The 17,784-nt window shown below is 39.8% G+C and overlaps 1 protein-coding gene across 5 annotated transcripts in view; it reads right to left on the bottom strand.

The window, feature by feature from the left end:
- The window catches only part of ITGA9 (integrin subunit alpha 9), a 226,393-nt gene that overhangs the window by 56,165 nt on the left and 152,444 nt on the right, over nucleotides 1-17,784 (bottom strand). For all 5 annotated transcript variants that reach the window (XM_064667569.1, XM_064667551.1, XM_064667536.1 and 2 more), the window contains 4 exons: nucleotides 9,310-9,396; nucleotides 7,865-7,944; nucleotides 4,399-4,488; nucleotides 1,034-1,142 (listed from right to left, as the gene is read on the bottom strand). In XM_064667569.1, coding sequence (XP_064523639.1) covers nucleotides 1,034-1,142; nucleotides 4,399-4,488; nucleotides 7,865-7,944; nucleotides 9,310-9,396 — 366 coding nt within the window. The remainder of the gene's footprint in view (nucleotides 1-1,033; nucleotides 1,143-4,398; nucleotides 4,489-7,864; nucleotides 7,945-9,309; nucleotides 9,397-17,784) is intronic.

Consider the following 17,784-nt stretch of genomic DNA (forward strand, 5'->3'; position numbering starts at 1 on the left):
ACACTGTAAATACAGTATCCAATCAAGAATGCATTGTACAACATTTTAGCAGGAAGCTCTGCCTTGGTGGGGGTAAAACAGCTCGAACTTTACCTATTTGCAAAAGTAACCAGCAGTGGATGGAGAAGGTGGATCATGCTGCTTTTGGTGTTGAAGAATTCTGAAAGCAGCCTGACTTGTCAGTCCCAAAGTTAAACATTCAGTGTTTCCTGACAGAAACTGGCACCAGTAAGGATGTGGCAGACAAAGTTCCTGATAAAGGAACCAACAAATGATAGCACTGATAACTTGTCTAAAGCTGCTGAACTAAAGGCTGCATAGCTGACACAGGTAGCATAAAGACATATGATTGACAGTTGATCACTTTATACTATAAAAGCCCAGTTCCTCTTTTTAACAGCAGAACATACCCCTTTGAGGAGAGAGTGTAGAGATTCCTCCCTTGAGTGGGGATGTCCCTCAAAGTTACTCCTTGAGGCTGAGTGCAAGAGATTTGCCCATGGTTCTTGATATGGGTGAGTATCATCAATCTCTACTTAATAAAAGCTAGCTTTGAAATTATTCATTTAATAAATAGTGCACCATTAATAAAACTATCTTATGTGGTAAATAATTCTGACTAAAGTATTTTAGTCTAATCATTATCATCATCAGTTTAAATAAATAATTTATGTTACTCATGTAAATGTATTTCTTTTGTCATTCTTAATTCTGTGGGACAATGTCATACAAAGACTCAACTACACCTATATAACCTTTACATATAAACTGTTGACCAAGTCTGGGGCTGGGATTGGATCCAGCTGCACCCAGACTCCTCTGTGAGGAGGAGTTTAGAAAGTAAGGGAGTTCTTTTGGAACCTCATGACTCAACAGGACGATCTTCCTGATAAACATTGTCCGAAGCTTCCATTCTGCCCATGACTGATTCAAAGTCACGGTCACAAGTCCATACCACACCCAGAATAAAAAAGACACAAAACCAGAATGTGCTGTCAAGCAGGAGAGCAGACAAAATAAGGAGGAGTTTTACCTGCAGGGTGAAGTTGAGAGACTGGAAAAGGCATTCATGGTTTTCCAATTGAACAAAGTTGGACGCTTCCACAGAATCGCCATAGAAAAATGAAGTAGGGAAGACTTCTCTGTAAGATCAAGACACAGATATAGTAAGCTGAGTTTGTCACCAAAATTAAATATATTTGTGTCCAGCTGACTTGCACCCTTGCTTTACAGTTAAGTGAAATTCTATGGGACTATTTGATATTAATCTATTGTTCCTGATTTGATTTCTTCTTGGCAACACTAGACTACACAAGCAGCATCTCAACTGACCTGGATTAACATCCCATCATTGAAGCAGACTTCATTACTTATCTCTTCTTCTCCTTTCCTATCACAAAACCTCTTCTCCAGGGCCCCCGCCATGGATGATTTGTGCAAGTCCCACAGCTTTTGTAACACAGGAAATCATTGCGCTGTGAAGTCAATCTGAAGAAACAGTAACTAATAGGAATTATGTAACTTTCAGTTACATATTCACTGAGGTACATTTTCATAGCAAGCAGGAATAAACAATTAATTATCCAAGTTTTACTACCTTTATGATTCAGAGATGGTTAAAGGAGAGAGTAGAGGGGATATAACCTGCTTTCAACTTCAGTGGAACAGGCCAAATTTCCTTAACCACTCTTATCAGCTGATCACACAGTAAAATGCAGTAGGATTTTATCAGAAATTACTTGGAAGCACAACACAGTACCTGGAAATCCTGTGGAAGAGGACTAGGAGTGCTTTAAGCATCCTTTGTGCATCCTTCTAATCTCAGGCTGTTCCACTGTCTGGAAACGGTCCTGGTGTAATTTCAAATGAACCTTGGTCCTCATCACTGCCTAAAACTCTGCTTCCTTCTCAGGTTGTCCTTTGGAGTCAGAGCTTTTTGAGACAGGATTTTAAGCCTGTTTAGGTACATTTACTTTTTTCCTGTCTCCCTCCTATGCCAGGGGTTGCTAGGGGAAACAGTGAGAGAGAGATTTACTCCTCCCATTTACAGTGTTGTGCTAGAAGGCTTCTCCCAAACATGGTACAAGCCCTTTTGGGCTATTTGTGACCAGGAATGAAGTTTGTTCCCCTAGATTCATATGGGATAAATAAGGTTCAAAAAGACATCTGAAAAAAGAGTACTGCTAATGTTACCATGCCTGGGAATGTTGTGCCTTCCAATAAACCCAACTTTTCTCTGTCAGTTGGACTTTTCTGTGAACTTGAATTAACTAAACCGTGTCTAAGAGAAAGAAAAAAATAATCCACATAGTCATTTGAGTGGGGCTTATAAATTCAGAGACCTGGTGCTTTTGATACAGGAGGCTAGGCCCAAAAGAGTTAACTAAGAAATTTGGGCCTGCAAACAAGTTACCAACATCCAAAACGATCTGTACCCGTTCTGTTCTACTTACTGGACCAAAGCTTCAGAGAATAGTACAAGAACATGTAATAGGCCTAGAACCAATAAATTAGAAATACAGCAGGATCAGGTAGACATTTGAATAGGAGAAATAGGCCTGGAGCCAGGGCCTTTTCCAAGCTTCAGTGAGTGGGTCAAGAACAAAGGAAAGGAAGAAGGGTCAAGCTGAGGAAGATGAGTTGAAGCCCCTTACCCCATGGAGGAAGATGAGAATGACCCCTCGAAATGGGGTGCCAAGGGAAGCACCGCCCCAAGCTCCGCCTATACTCCGCCTATTTTTAATATGTATTGATAGATGTTGTAATCGTTTGAATATGCATTTAATCACATCTGAAAATTGTATAAAAGTGTTTATTTTCTGAGGAGCCGGGGAGCAAGTTTTTCCAGCAATAGCTGGCTTGCTCCCGGCGCTGCTAATAAATACCTTTGCTGCTCAAAAGATCAAAAGTCTCTGAGCAGTTTCTCGGACAGGTTTTTCGGATTCACTTTAAAAAAGTACATTCTAAAGAGAAAGAAAAGAGTCCAACTTATATTATTTTTTGGCATGCAGTATTCTGTAGGTAACAAACAGAGATCTAACAATACAAATGAAAGCATTCATATCTGTAAATCTGAACAAAAATCCATCTGTATCAAAGCATCAAGAAGCAAGGGATACAGAGTTAAATTTCTGAAGAATCTGTAAAAATGAAAACATTCAAAAACTTTCAGAACATGCTGCTGAGACTGTACTCTCAATATGGAGATTTCTGTCCTTACTTTTTGTCCTTTGTCATCTTGTGAGGTTTGACAGTGCTTTTCATTTCTCTGAGGAGGTTCAAGCATACCTTTCATCGATTTTGAAAAGGATTTTATTTCCATGCAACAAGATAGAAATCAACTTTATGTGACAAAACCCAGTCTAGGCCATGAATCTGAGTTTACCCACCTTTTCAGTCAAATCCCGTGTCAGTGTAAGTTAGCTTTTTTCCTACACATCTAGCGTAGTAGTCAAGGAAATATTTGATTTCTACTGATGCCAACCAGCACTGGTCATTTAAACAATATCTACTGCCTGGGGGTTCCTATAGATGGTGGCTAAAACAGACACTGACCTTCTAGGGACATTGCTGATGAAGTTTTGCTTCCCCAGTATGTTTAGGAATTAATATCAGCTTTCTTGGTCTACATGAATGCTAATTCACCTTCAGTGACCAGGTCCCCCAGTGCCAACTCAAGTGATGTTTATGCTAGATGCCAAGTGAAAGGGAAGAGTCTCAACTACAAAGGCAGGGACTTGTACATGTGTAGCCTTGGGGAGAGGACACAACAGCTATGTTTTATACATGTATTTCAATCAAAGGGTGAGTGATGCTCTCCAGTTCATAGTCAGATGCCTCGCAGACTAGGGAGTAGAGGGAGTGGGAAAATGAACAGAAATAGAAGCAAATTCTGTTTGTGATATTAAATAGAAAGGCAAACAGCCTTCACCAAGCTCCTTGAAATCCTGGAATATTTGACCCTAACCTTTGGCTTGGTGACTCTCAACCCATGCCCTAAGGAACAGGCCATGGTTTACTTGTTCTTTTTTTTTTTTTTTTATTTTAAGGCCCTTTATATCTTTATATCAGATATAAAGAATCACTTGAATTCAAATATGATATTAAAATACCTACTATAAATGTGATGGTAACTAATTAGCATTAATTAGAAATATGTGTAAAAGAGGTACAGTGTTGGAATGAATAAAATTTCCAGATACCAAATGAGGCTGTCTGTATGTCCAGAATCTGAGAAACAAGGAAAACCAACAGTCTGGCTACATATAAACAAAGAGAAGAATTTATTTTTTCACTGAAAGACACCCAGCTATTATTATTGTTGTTGTTGTTGTTATTATTATTAGTAGTAGTAGTAGTAGCAGTGGTACTGATTTGGCTTTGGTGACTGATACTTACCCATTGATGGATGAAGCCACTTCATGCATCAGAGGTACCGACAGGGTTAGAATATTATCATGCAGAGATTCACTGCGTTCTAGGTTTCCACTATGCCAGAAGGGAAAAATAAACATTCTGCAAATTGACAGCATTTGCAATATCACACAGTTTCACAGCTACCATCTCTCTGCCTTGTACTCTGAGTCTCTCTATCTGAATGACATCAGTTCCTTAAGAAGTCTTAAGAGTTACATTTGTTCACTCAGTCTTGGAGAGAGCAGACACATAAAGCATGTGTTTTGTGGCTGCTCTTCTATGGCTGTGACAGATCAGGCTCACAACAAAAAAAGTATGTTGGAACAAGGTGTGAATTCAAATGTTTGTGGGAAATTACAGCAGCCATCATACAATGGAGAGAAGCAAGGACATTCAGACTTTAATGCAGGTGTTCGTTTTCTCCCAGTCTGACCGCATGTCAGTTTGTGGGGGTCCCCCAGAGAGGCTCTTGACTCAGTAAATGAAACAATGCTTTCAATGTATCTGCATTGTACTACAGCACAAATTTGGTGCCACTGCAAGCAGCTTTTTGGGTGAGACCCTTGCACTGAACCAGCCATAACCTCTCAGCAGTTCCACCCCCCTTTTCCTGTATTTAGCTGCCAAAATGAAAGCGCTTCTACTTCATATTTTCAAAGGCTGTTGCCTCAGCTGGTCAAAAGCAGAAAGAAGAACAAGAAAAGTGAGCAATTATCTCTCATTTGAGTCACTTTGTTTCACTGTGAACACTTAACATATGGGAAAGGTTCCTGAAATGCATGTCTAACATGCAAACCTGCAACTATTCTAATTCTGATGGTGAGTCTGCTTGGTGGGAGACAGCTCAGAACAATTTGGAAAGATATGTTACATATATTTCCCATTTCTTTAGCTATGACTCTGGAATCACTTTTGCCTTGCAGTTCATTGGATTACTCACAAATCAAACTGGCAAAACAAAAGATAGGATCATATTTGTTTGAGGACAGTATCACTGAGGGCAATAACATCCCAACTGATACCACGTAGATTATGAGTTGCTCAGATTACAAAAACAGAGCCTCCTGGCACATACATGCATAGATACAGTTCAGCTTTCTGCAACTGACACACTGGCCATGTCTGCAAAGAAAACTATGGCCCAGACAGCAAAACCCACAAACATTCGGTCCTGGAAAAAAAATCAGTTAATAAAAGCTCTTCCTCTGAATAGGCTTACAGAAGAGTCCAAAATGGAGACATTTCTCCTCCAATACAAATACTGATATACCATGGTGGCAAACAGAATAGGCAAGTAGAATTCTATACAGGGTTCATGGATATGTTCTTATCTGTTTCTAATGGAGTTAAGGTACTGTCAGAAAAGAAGAATACAACTCAGTCAATTTAGCTCTAGAAAAACAGTAATCACCTGGAAGCAAAGAAGAGGGTTTGGGGTTTTATTGTGGTTTGTTGTTTTAGTTTTGGGGTTTTTTTAACAAATAGTGTAAAAGCAATGTAATGCAATGTTAAGTTCTTTCTCCAATTGATCTGTCCCACTACTGAACCAGTCTCTTGTTACAGATGCTACTGCCAAATTTGCAGCTTCAAGGCACAGGCTTAAACGGCCACTTGGATGGCAAAACTTGCTTTCCCACAACAGTGTGACATAGCTTCTCTGTGTCCAGCCATTTCTGCCACACCAGCTCCAGTTTTGTGTGGAAACAATGTCCTCACTCATTGCAGCCTGGTCACAGCACAGGCACCTCCTCTCCATTTCTTTATCATTGACTTTACTTCAGGGCTTCCTGCAACTCTTGTTACGCTTATTTGACAGCAAGGGAATTGAGCAATTTGCCCAAAGTCACAGAGAAAATGAGGGTAATCAGCACTGAGGCCTGCATTGCTGTCTTTGGAAGTTCAGCTGAATCCTTCCAAACATAACTGTCACCCTGCTCAAACTTCTGGAATAAGAAACTTTCTCTTAACAACTCTGATCATATATAAAAATTACTGTTTATTTCTTTGCTCCATCTAAAGGCACTGACTAGCCCTTCTCACTGGCACAGCACAGAAATATGAGGAGTGAGGTTACATAGGGAAGTCCTGTGCTATCAAAGGCGAAGAAAATAGCTGGAAAACACTGGCTGGGCAAATTTAAAGCACTGACGACCCATCTTTGCACCAGCTGGAATTCACCCAGCATGTACTGATGTATCTGTCTGACTGAGACACATCACAGGGTCACCTAAACAAAAGATTCACTTCTCCTCAGGGAGAATAAAACTTCCCTAATGCGAAAGACATGGTGATGCAAGGTCTCATTTTCAGTGTTTCATACCAGTCCTACATGCTGCAGGATTTGATCCCACCTACAGCTGTCACTGTAGGGGAAGACTATGCCTCATGAGAGTCACTCATCAGCTGCTACATCTCATCTCATCTCATCTCATCTCATCTCATCTCATCTCATCTCATCTCATCTCATCTCATCTCATCTCATCTCATCTCATCTCATCTCATCTCATCTCATCATCTCATCTCATCTCATCTCATCTCATCTCCTCATCTCATCATCTCCAGCCATTTGGAGAAGTGTGATCCAGTTTGGGAGGAGAATTCAGGCTAGAGATCCTGATTTTGACATGGAAGAGTATGAAGTTGGCTCACTCACACAGTAAATGGAAGCAGGAACTAGTCACACATGCAGCACATCAAAGCAAAAGTTCATGGCCCATGTTAATGCAGCTGTGCATTGGTTCCCATATAGACCTTGACAGTGCTTGTGACTGAATCACCCATGGAGTCTGCTTCTTTGTGGTACATCATCTTAGGAGACACAGAGCACGTGTCACACCTTTTATTCTGCCCGAGATAAAATGCCTATGATGCAAACTTGGCGTCAACCTACTTCCATGCCTGCTCCAATTGCCCTGGGGGAAGTACCCTATTCAGCCATTTTCCGCAATCTGTCATAGCTCACTGAATATCCAGAGGGGGGAAAAATAGACATGCAACTTTGGAACCTGTCAGTGAGATCCCTGACCATCCGACTAAAGCATTTATCTTTTTTGGTTTGCATCCAAGCATGCTTATTTCATTCAAATGCTGGAACAAATGGTTCTGTCTGGTGCTGATCATCAACTGAGCAGACGTTGATACAGGGCCCAAAGAGATGGCCACTGAAACACAATAGCCTTTCAACTGAGAGAATACAGATTGCTTCTTCAGAATTGCAACTGCCTGGCAAAGAAAACCTATGTATGATCCTATCTCATTTTTCAGGAAGCTTCAACACATGCTTCCTCTGCATTATCCAAATATATGCATTTAGCCTGAGTAATTTAACCTAATTTACTATACATATACATGCCTACAACTAATATCACACAACTGTCAAGCATATGTAATACACACTTCATGCAATAAAGAATATCCAAGTCATCCAGACATATAAAGGTCCCCTTACCTTTGGGCAGTGACAAGGAAGGTAAGCGTTTCTTCCTCCCCAGACAAGTGGCTTGTGTCAAAGATCACACTGAACTCATACTGTGCAAAGAAAAAGTAGTAGTTAGAAATACTGCATATTGTTTCAAAATGTATTTATTCTGAAACTTCACATATATTTTACTGGTCTAGTTGAAAAAAAGTAGCATATTTTGATACATGTAAGAGATTTTCCTCTACTGCAGATTAACTTTTAAATCTTAGCCATTTTACCTCTCATCAAATACTAGAGAGTTTGGTTTTTCCTCTCATTGAGAAAAGGCCTTTACTAGAATTACCATTCAAAGATATTTCTTGAGGAGATCATTTGCCAGGGAAATAGTTTTCCAGTACAAGGGGATCATTACTTGAAACTATCTCAGCACCAATCTATATGTTTGCTGTTGAAGACATCTTTTAGGGGAATAAAAATCACACCACAGGCGTGCAGAGACTTGGAGCAAGTGGCACAAGCTAAAGCAGCATTCAGGACACTCATCATAATGGGTGAAATCATGTGCTAATTCTGAAAAGAGAATTTAATTTGATGAATAACTTCTCCATGTAACAACTTTTCTGCCTAACTCCAAAACGGGTTTTGGCCAAGTGAAACAGTATCGAAATTCATACTAATTTCAACGGCTTACATTCTTACATTCTAGATAATATTTTGCTACTGCATTTATTTTTTCTATTCTGTTAAAAATATTTTTAGATGTTTCAAAAGAGCATGAAACAGTCAATAAGACTAAGAAAACAAAAACTTTTGTGTTGGGTCAAAGGATATCCCAATTCAAATGGAAAGGATTAGCTCATGAAATTGAAACTTTCTGAAAAATTTCAGACTCTTTTTGTTTGGGTCATCCTAAAGTTATTCCCTATTTTCTCACCTTTCTGAGTTGGTCATTTATCCAGCTCAGTTTAGTGACAGAAAGAACCCAGCTGGATTTTTAAACATCATGAGAGAGTGCATCTTCTATTATTGAACAAAATCCTCTTTAAAAAATCTACCAGGAGACCATAATATGAAAAAGCCATTAGTACATTTTCATTGTAATTTGTATAAATTCAATTGCACTTTAATGGGAAAGAAGACAAAGACAAAAACAGAGTAAGGCAACATAAATAAGACAGAGGGTTCTTTTCTAATTTTCTACAGAGGAAATATGCAAGCTTTTCACAGCTGTAACTCTTGCATCATTTTTCAAAAGCATTTTATTGCACTACACAGGGCACTGTCATTGGCTCTGTATGCTGGGAAAGAGGACAGCTACAGTCTGTAACTGTGAAAGGTTTGGATATCTGGGTTAGAAAGCTAGAGAAAGTATCAGTCACAGACATTTAATAGAGCAGTTTATTTCCAGCCACTCCTCGGAGACAGAGGTGAATGAACTATTACTCTGCGAATTGCAAATATCACAACATTACCCTAGAATTTGATCTCATGAAAGGAAATCCCACACTGCACTTGAGGAAATCTGATTCCAGCAACTCACAGGCAATGCCCAGCTCCTCCTGTAAGAAAATAAAAAAGAACATGAGATGATAGATTTGGGGAGAAAAAGAGGATTACTAAGAAATACCATTGTGATGATGTATTGTAGAATACTAAACATTTCCCATTGTAGCATTGTGTAGCACTTCCTTACTCCACCTCAGTCAGACCAGTACTGGGAAGAAGACAACTGTCAGAGCCTTGCTCTGAGGGAGATATATATATATATATATATATATATATATATATATATATATATATATAAGAAAATACCACATGACTAAACACATTAGAGCCAGGGGATCAGCCCAAGTACTTGGATAACTCAGACCATCAGTTCTGCCCTCTGTTAATTAAAAGACAGCTTTCAAATAATCCAGAATACAAGTTTCCCAAGGTAGTATTTCCAGATACCAGTACCATAAAAAGAGAACTGTGTTAGGAGACAGTGATTAAGCCATGCCACACACAGATGCAGGAGAGAAAGTTAATGTCCTGGTGACATTCACTGCCCTGATCTCTTGCTCTGGTCCACAAAATGAATCATGTTCGTAATGATACCAACCTTCTTTAGTGAGGCAATGGTGGCATGGATAAAGTAGAGGGATGATCCTCTTCTCATGCTAAACATTGACTACGAATATTGTCAATAATTCAAATGCCAATGGTTAGAGCAGCGCTATCCTGTTTGACTGGTGACTGAACTACAACAAAAATACTTCTGTTGAATGGAGAATATTTAATTGCTCCATAAAATAAGTGCCTGGCTTCAGGACAGCATATTCTCATCTCCAGATTATTGGGGAACAGTTTAATGCTCTGTCACTGTGGGCAAGTTCATCCTCACTAACTTTAGGAGTGGGATTCAACTCTAGAATCTGATATACATTTTTAAATGCCTACACAGCAAGTGATTGCTTTGTGATCTACATGTCACTGCTCCTATTGTAGTCAAAGGATGTAGAAAACTGTTCAGCAGACCAAATGCAAGTGTTTAATTTAGACTGGGTTGGAGACCTCTCTAGGTCCTACTGTTGACTACATCATCACTGGAACTACAGCATTGGTATGCAGCTACAATATGAACACCGAAATTTTAGATATCTGAATCTATAAATTAACTTTATTCTAGACATGTAGCTGAGAATCTCTTAGCAACAAGACCTATGATTTATTTGACCTATTTTCAGTATTTACAGCAATTTGCAAAGCCCAGGCTCTGTTTTCTTGTGTACATTTCCCAAATTACTTCAAATATGAGTTCTGCTTTAAATACGCACTTACAAGTTCCAGGGGTAACATTCTCAGTTGTAACAAGCATGTGTGGAAGTAGCTTCCTGAACCGTAAACATGAGTTATAAGCATCTCTCTGCCTTTCGCATTCTGACCCAAGCACAATATTAGCACTTCACAGGCATTTTTATTATTCTAATTAGGCATCTGACAGCATTCAGATTCTTGACCTTTGAACTGCTTTCTGTGATAATCTGAAAGACAAGTCTCTTTTACCTTCAAAATCATGGTCCAAATCAGGGCACACACTTCTAGAAAATGATAGACCGAATTCTTACCTGACTCAGACAGTGTTTCACTGGTTTCATGAGAAGCAAAAATAATGTAAGGAGAAAATCAATGCCTAATGGAATGATACTACTGCAGTACTACTAAAATGCCAGAGTACTGGACTCCCCATTCAGCTTCTTTTTGGATTTGTTTCCTTGCAATCTTCAGTAGGCTTCTATTTCCAGAAATACAAAAGATGGCACTGCTTAGCAAATGAAACATCTAGCTTCAGTACTACGGAGCAGCCATCGTCATACAGTGCATTAGATTTTCTCCTCCATTTAACTCAAAACAGAAAAACAAGTGCTTCATGGGTAAAGTGTCCCCTTCACTCCCTTTTCCTCTCAGCAATCTGTGAAGTTCTCAGTTTTATGCAAGAGATCAAGTGAACACAAACTCTGAGGAGCTGCATAACCAAATGAAAAATTTCACAGCTGTTTCCTCTGAAAATATTCATGGTTCTGGGTTATTCAACTTCCCTTGTTAAGTGGGGCAAACTATGAACTATCTTTCATCAAATCCCAGCCCGTGTTCTTTCAAGAGGAGTTTCTAATTACATAGCAGTCTGGTGGTGACAGTGACTAGACAGACCCAAGAGACTGCCTCCTCTCCTCAAGGCCATATCCCTTCAGAGATGTGAAACGACAAGATAAAAGAAAGAACTCTCATCTCGATAACAGAAGAAGAGCACTCCTTCATTTTGCACACTGGTGCTTTTGCAGCCCTGACAGCTGGCAGGCTGCAGGTTTTATAATTTCCTGTTAAGCAAATGACAGATAACATAGCATTGGCTTTTTTTGCTGTTGTTGCTTGGAAAAGTTTAATGGATGCAGTAAGATTGACTTGAACAACCTTCTGGTTTCATTAACATACCATCCAGTTTAATGATTAAGTTTGACTGCATCACATTAGCTCAGCCTTCCATACATTTATAAATTACACAGGCTACCCAGAAAACTTTTCCCATGGACTTCTTGCCTTGTTCTGTGATTAGGATGGAGAAGCTAACTTAATGAGTAAATATTTTGGTTTTCATTCACTGTTTGGCTTCAGGCTTCATTTGCAGTGAGCTGTTTTGGAGGGAGAGAAAATCATTTCTTCATGGGGTTTCCTATGGTGGCCAGCTCTCTAACACTCTCTCTCACTCTGTAAGCACTAAATAAACTCAATTTTCACACTGTTCCAGCAGTCTGAAGGGTAGGTGCTGTCTTATCTTACAAATACAGAAGAGCAGTGCAACTCAGGGCTTACAGAAATTGTGGATGCCACTTCTCACTCATGTTAGGTAATAACACTTTTTGTGAGCAATGCTTCTCTGTAACAACACAACTCAGCTGAGAACTCAGCTTATTGCATGAGTTTCAAGTTTACATAGAAAACACAGCCAAAGGGGTTGGAAGTTTCCCTTCCAACAAGACACTGAAGGTTTATCTGGAAAACTTTGTTTTCTTTTTGAAACATTTCATAGCATTTTATACTCTCAGTCAATCATATATATAGCCAGATAATTAGTCAAATAGCTGTATTATTACTGTATAACAAATATTGCCCTGGTTATGAGAAATATGAAGCTCAGGCTGACTCACAGTCTGTTTCTCAAAGTCCTTTATCACAGAAAGAAAAGTTCCTGATAATTATAACACGAGCAATGAAGCAGTCAAGTTCTAACTCCATTATAAGGAGCACAATGGGGAAACAACCACTCAGATTCTGCAGTGTAATACTGTCAAACATAACCCCTGGGTTATGTGATTGGGGGAATAAGCAGAGGTGCAACAAATTTGCCTTACTTCTGGACATAAGTGTTTTTAAGTTTAAATATTATGTGTGGTTTCAACTAAGTAGAGCAGGAAGTTGCTAATGATCATATTAATATAGTGCCTAGAAGCAGTGACTTGGGAATGTTGCAATTTGCAAATATGCAAAGAAAATATCACAAAAGAGGGCTACTTGCACAGTCCACTCCATGCTACACTAAGCCACAAAAGTTAGGTATTACGCATTTACCTACTTTATCCTCTCCAGTATACAGACTTCATAACTAACTGCCCCCATTAGTTATTTGGAAATTTTCTGGCCTGCTCCAAAGGTAGAGGCTTACATCGGGTACTGGGAAAATTTTCTAAATTCGTACAGATTTTTATTATCATCATGGATCCTGACTTAAAACACATATTTATACCTCAGTAATTCCAACTTGCACTTTTCATGAGTAGGGATACTTTCCCAAATGACAGTCTAGATAAACATCTGGATGTTTTGTTCCACACAACAGGGCAATTATATAGAATGGACCTGCAATTTAAGAGCTTCTTACTTTTGGGAGATATCATTGAACATATGTCTGTTCATAGCTGGTAATCTGCTTCCTATACATTTAGCTAGTAAAGCTGGGTAGCATAAACACCTCCCAAGTCAGGAACCTAAAATAAAGTCTCACCTCTCTGATGATGTTTGAAATGGCTTCTTCCAATCACACTTCATAATCTTGGTCTAAGCCCTTCAGTTGGGCTATCAACAACTTGTGGGTTTCCCTAAGGTTTGGAGAGCAGAATTTTTATTTTGCTCCTACCCTTTTCTCTCCCCATCTCACAATTCTCTAAAGGCCTTCACTGAGGCTTCAAGGATATGAAGATGCACCAATTAATTTAACAGCTACCTCCTGAACATACTAATGTACTTTCTTTCCACAGCAACTGAGGTCACCAAAGAATGTGGGTCACATGTGCAGTGCAATTATGGATGCCTGAACTCATACAAGGTTAGGGATTTTTTTCAAATAAAAAGTCTGGCTCAGACTGAGTTTCCCTATGGTTGAGAGCAAGTACAGCTGAAAGTAGTTTAATCTTGGAGGTCCCCTCATGTGCATACAGCTTGGTTCTTCTAACACAAAATTCCATGAATACCACACTTTCCTCTAAAATGGTGCTTTCTTGGTTATTTTAAAACTGCATCAACACAAAGAGGACTAGTGGTATTACTGACTGGAAACTGACCAGCACTGTACAATAATTTAAGTAAAAATCATCTGAAATGACTGAAATGATGGGTCTGATCTACTTCAGATATCTCTTAAAAGTTGCTCTGATTATCATCCTCAAAAGCCTTTTGGGCCTTGTTTTTCTTTGGATGATTAGCAGTCTGATGTCTCCTTTGTCTCAGTACTCTCTGGTAGCTGAGCAGACAGTATTTCCTCCATGTTTCTGAGCAAGACCTTGCCAGGCACAGACCTTCCCCAAGTTCGTCAGCCCACTGCCAAAGGCATCATCAACTCACATTTGGATATCTCAGTATCTCACAAAACGAGCCTGCAGTTTTGAGGCTTGGTGTTCCTTCTTTTGTTCATCTGTTTCAGGAGTTTCAAATGCAGAGCTTTCAAACACCTACTGCCATAAGTGCCCAACTTTCTCAACACTGCACAACCAGGGATCAGACAGGGAGAACTGTGCACAGTGTTGGGATGCGCTGCTTCTCTGAGGCCAGCTTCCCAGGCAGTGGCTGTGACACACAGTGATGGCACCAGGCCACCTGGGAGGGTCACAAGGCCTCTCATGAGCTATGAGTGTGCATTCCAATCTGGGAAAAAAAAATCCTGTTACTGATAGTAGCTTTGAAGATGGACTGCAGTGGTTGGCACAGGTGGCCATAGGTTTAAAAGCTTTTAAAAGGAAAAATTCTCATGTGCATTTCAAGGAGTTTCTGCTCTCAGAGTGAAAATCCCATGAGTTTTATTCCATTTTTTAGAAACACAGATTACTTGGCAACTTCAAGCAAACACCTTGTGTTCAGAAACTCTTCTGTGTACAGCTCTCCGCTAGCCAAAGCAAAGTATGTAATGGAACCACTCATAAGGAGGGAAAATATGTTCATGATGGAAAGAAATTAAAATGGTTTTACTCTTTAACATAACAGTTCTGGATCTTGAGCTTCACACATTTCATCTGTTGTAAATAATTTCCAAACACAGGTGGAATGCGAAGTAACAATGTGAATAATGTGAAGGCCAAGTCAATGATAAATCGGCATCAACAGCAACTATAATGTGAAAATTATTGTTATTCATTAACTGCTATTCCTAGATTTCCTAGACTCAATACAGACTTGCTCAGCTAGACATTGTCGTGAAACTAGCATCTATCTAATGTCTTGAATGCAATGACTGAAGAATATTGGATATCCAATCAAATTATACAATGAAACAAAAAGATTTTGTGTGTGCATCGCATAGGTCTGTTTTTAAAAGCATCACAGAGACTGAAAGTTTTCCTTTACTTTCCAACACATAGATATTCCCCTAGCAAACCAAATCAGCAAATATGAATATTACACTTCATAAATTTTACAAATTGCTGTTTCACCACCAAAGACCCTTGTCATCCCAGTGCTTAACGAGTGAGCAAAACCACATACCTGAGTATGCTGACGTGCACACAACCAAATGTGCATATGAAGATGTGGGGCAGTGGGGCATTCTGTATTCTGCTAATGAATTGATCCTTTAATTCATTATGAGAAAATAAATTTGAAAGGGCATTGGGGAACCCCAACAGCTGTTTCATAAAAAGAACTAGAGAGGAAAAAAAAGTTTTCTTTAGGAAGAAATTTCCTGTCCTATTCCATGACCTCATTAGTAAATGCTGTAGGCACACTCCACCCCAAACCCAACAAGTCAGGCTTCAAACATCTTGCATTTGCTCCTTATTTTGTGAAAACAACTCTTTCTATATAATTAATTAAAGCCTCTTGCCTCTTCCCTCTCCTTCCTCAATTGAAGTTATTTACAGATCATGAGCTCACTGATCCCAGTCAACATGGCAAATCTTTGAGCAAAAAAGGAAAGACAAAAACTTTTCTATTTACTGGATATTCCCAACACACTCTCTCATAAACATTTATCTCAACTGATGAAAAGCTAGTGCAGGAAATTTCTAGAGCACAGCACCTCAGAAGCTGAAGAGGCAACAGAAATTGTTCACTCAGCTCAAGTGATTAAACCCCAAAACAAGTTTCAGAACCAACCAACAAAGCTTCTTTCATCTTTTAAGGGACCTGCAGGGAAGGGGTGAAACCATAAGGAATAAGAGAGATCTGGTGCCACCCTGAGAAGTTCCACCTCCTTTGCTGACACATTAGTTCCCATTTTAACAGACCAATTCGACTTTATCAATTTTCACTGTACTACACCAGCTAAATCTTTCTTTTCTCTGCTTGCTGACAACAGCTGAAATTATTTTTTTCAACATATAGGAAATAATCCAGGGAACATCACCAAGATACACTGTCCCCACTGAGCTGTTAAGTCAGCTGACCCTCACTGATTGTGAGGTTGGCCACATTTCAACTATGCTACTTGGCTAGGCCTAACTCTATGACCCTTTTCCATATGTGTTAATGTACAGCTACACATACTCTGCCAGCAAAGCGGGAGCTTAAAGGCCAGATTTCCAACTACCCACACAACAACACTCATCCACTGGTGCACAACCTGGGTGTTATTAATAACATAAGGAATGCCATTTAAATGTGGACACAGTGGGCCATATGACTAAGTCACATAGAGCTTTTAATTTGGGACAAACTGATAGCATCCCCCAAGTACAGAACAGTTGCCTATTTTATGGTTGTGGATGACCAGTATCTCCACTGGAGTTGTCCAGGTGAGTAATGGTTGGAGACAGCAGACTTTCCCTGTGATGTCTGTAATGTGTCTCATAAAAATTTGGAATAGAGAGACTTATATATTCCTTCCACAGACAGTGGGACAAAAGCAGTCATAGAGGAAAATAATTCTCATCAGAGCAAATCTGTATTTTCTGGAATCTGTCTCTTAATGACAAGTTTGCATTTCTGAGGCCAGCCCACCCCCACAGCAGCAATTACCACCTGAGAGGTAACATCTCAGCTGACACCATCAGTCTGGGAACTCATGTTGGGGCTCTGCAGATACCTTCACACCCCAGAGAAGTTTCATTAGCTCAGGCTTGACACTCATGCCTCTTTTCCAAGTGCAGGGGGCTGCTGGTCCTGTCAGGATAAACGCAGGCTTCTGGAGGCCTCTCTAGCCTCTGAACATAACCCAAACCAAATGTCTTCCCGGGGTCAGAAAGCTCACTCCACCTTTTTCCTCCCATCCCTATGAGCCTCTAATGTTTTCTGATCCCACAGGAGAGGAATCATCTGCGCTGAAAAGCTGCAAGGAGGCCAGCACCTATCTTGACTGTAGGCACTGGAAACCTCTCAAGACACTTGTCATGCCATTTTCTGGGCATTTTGCTGTCTGAGGCTTTGGAGGAGCACATAAGGGCTGGAGAGCTTTTCTCAATCACTTTCTGCCAGCACTCCTCCTTGCTTTTAAGACTTGTCTTGGGCTGGGAGTGGCTTTGGGCTGGGAATTGTCTGCTTCCATGGAAGAACGATAGAGGACATGTTGGAAGAAGGTCAGTACCAGCTCCAAAGCCAGTTCATTCATTTTCTACCAAAAAAGGAAGAGCATTCTTTTCATGGGAAGAATTCAGATGAAATCCTCTGTCCCTTGCAGTATTTAAGCAAAACTCACCTTGAGCAGGTTGTGGTCACTTGCACTTGAATCCCTCTCTTGTTTCTCCCTCTTGCAAACTGACTTCCTCTTTCATCCTTCCTTCCTTTAAAGGATGCTAAGCAATGACGAGATACTTCTAACAAGACAACTTCATTTAAGACTGTATTATTATAATTTGTCTCTTGAAAGTGGCCCTTCTTGTTTGCTGTGTCACTTCTCTTCTTTAGAGAACCAAGAAAAGTGAGAACAAAAGCGCTGCCTGCTTGTAGGATGGAGCAGTTACTGACACTCCACAATTAAAAAGCTA

This window comes from Pseudopipra pipra, chromosome 1 (genome assembly GCF_036250125.1).
Source record: "Pseudopipra pipra isolate bDixPip1 chromosome 1, bDixPip1.hap1, whole genome shotgun sequence".
NCBI classification, from domain to species: domain Eukaryota; kingdom Metazoa; phylum Chordata; class Aves; order Passeriformes; family Pipridae; genus Pseudopipra; species Pseudopipra pipra.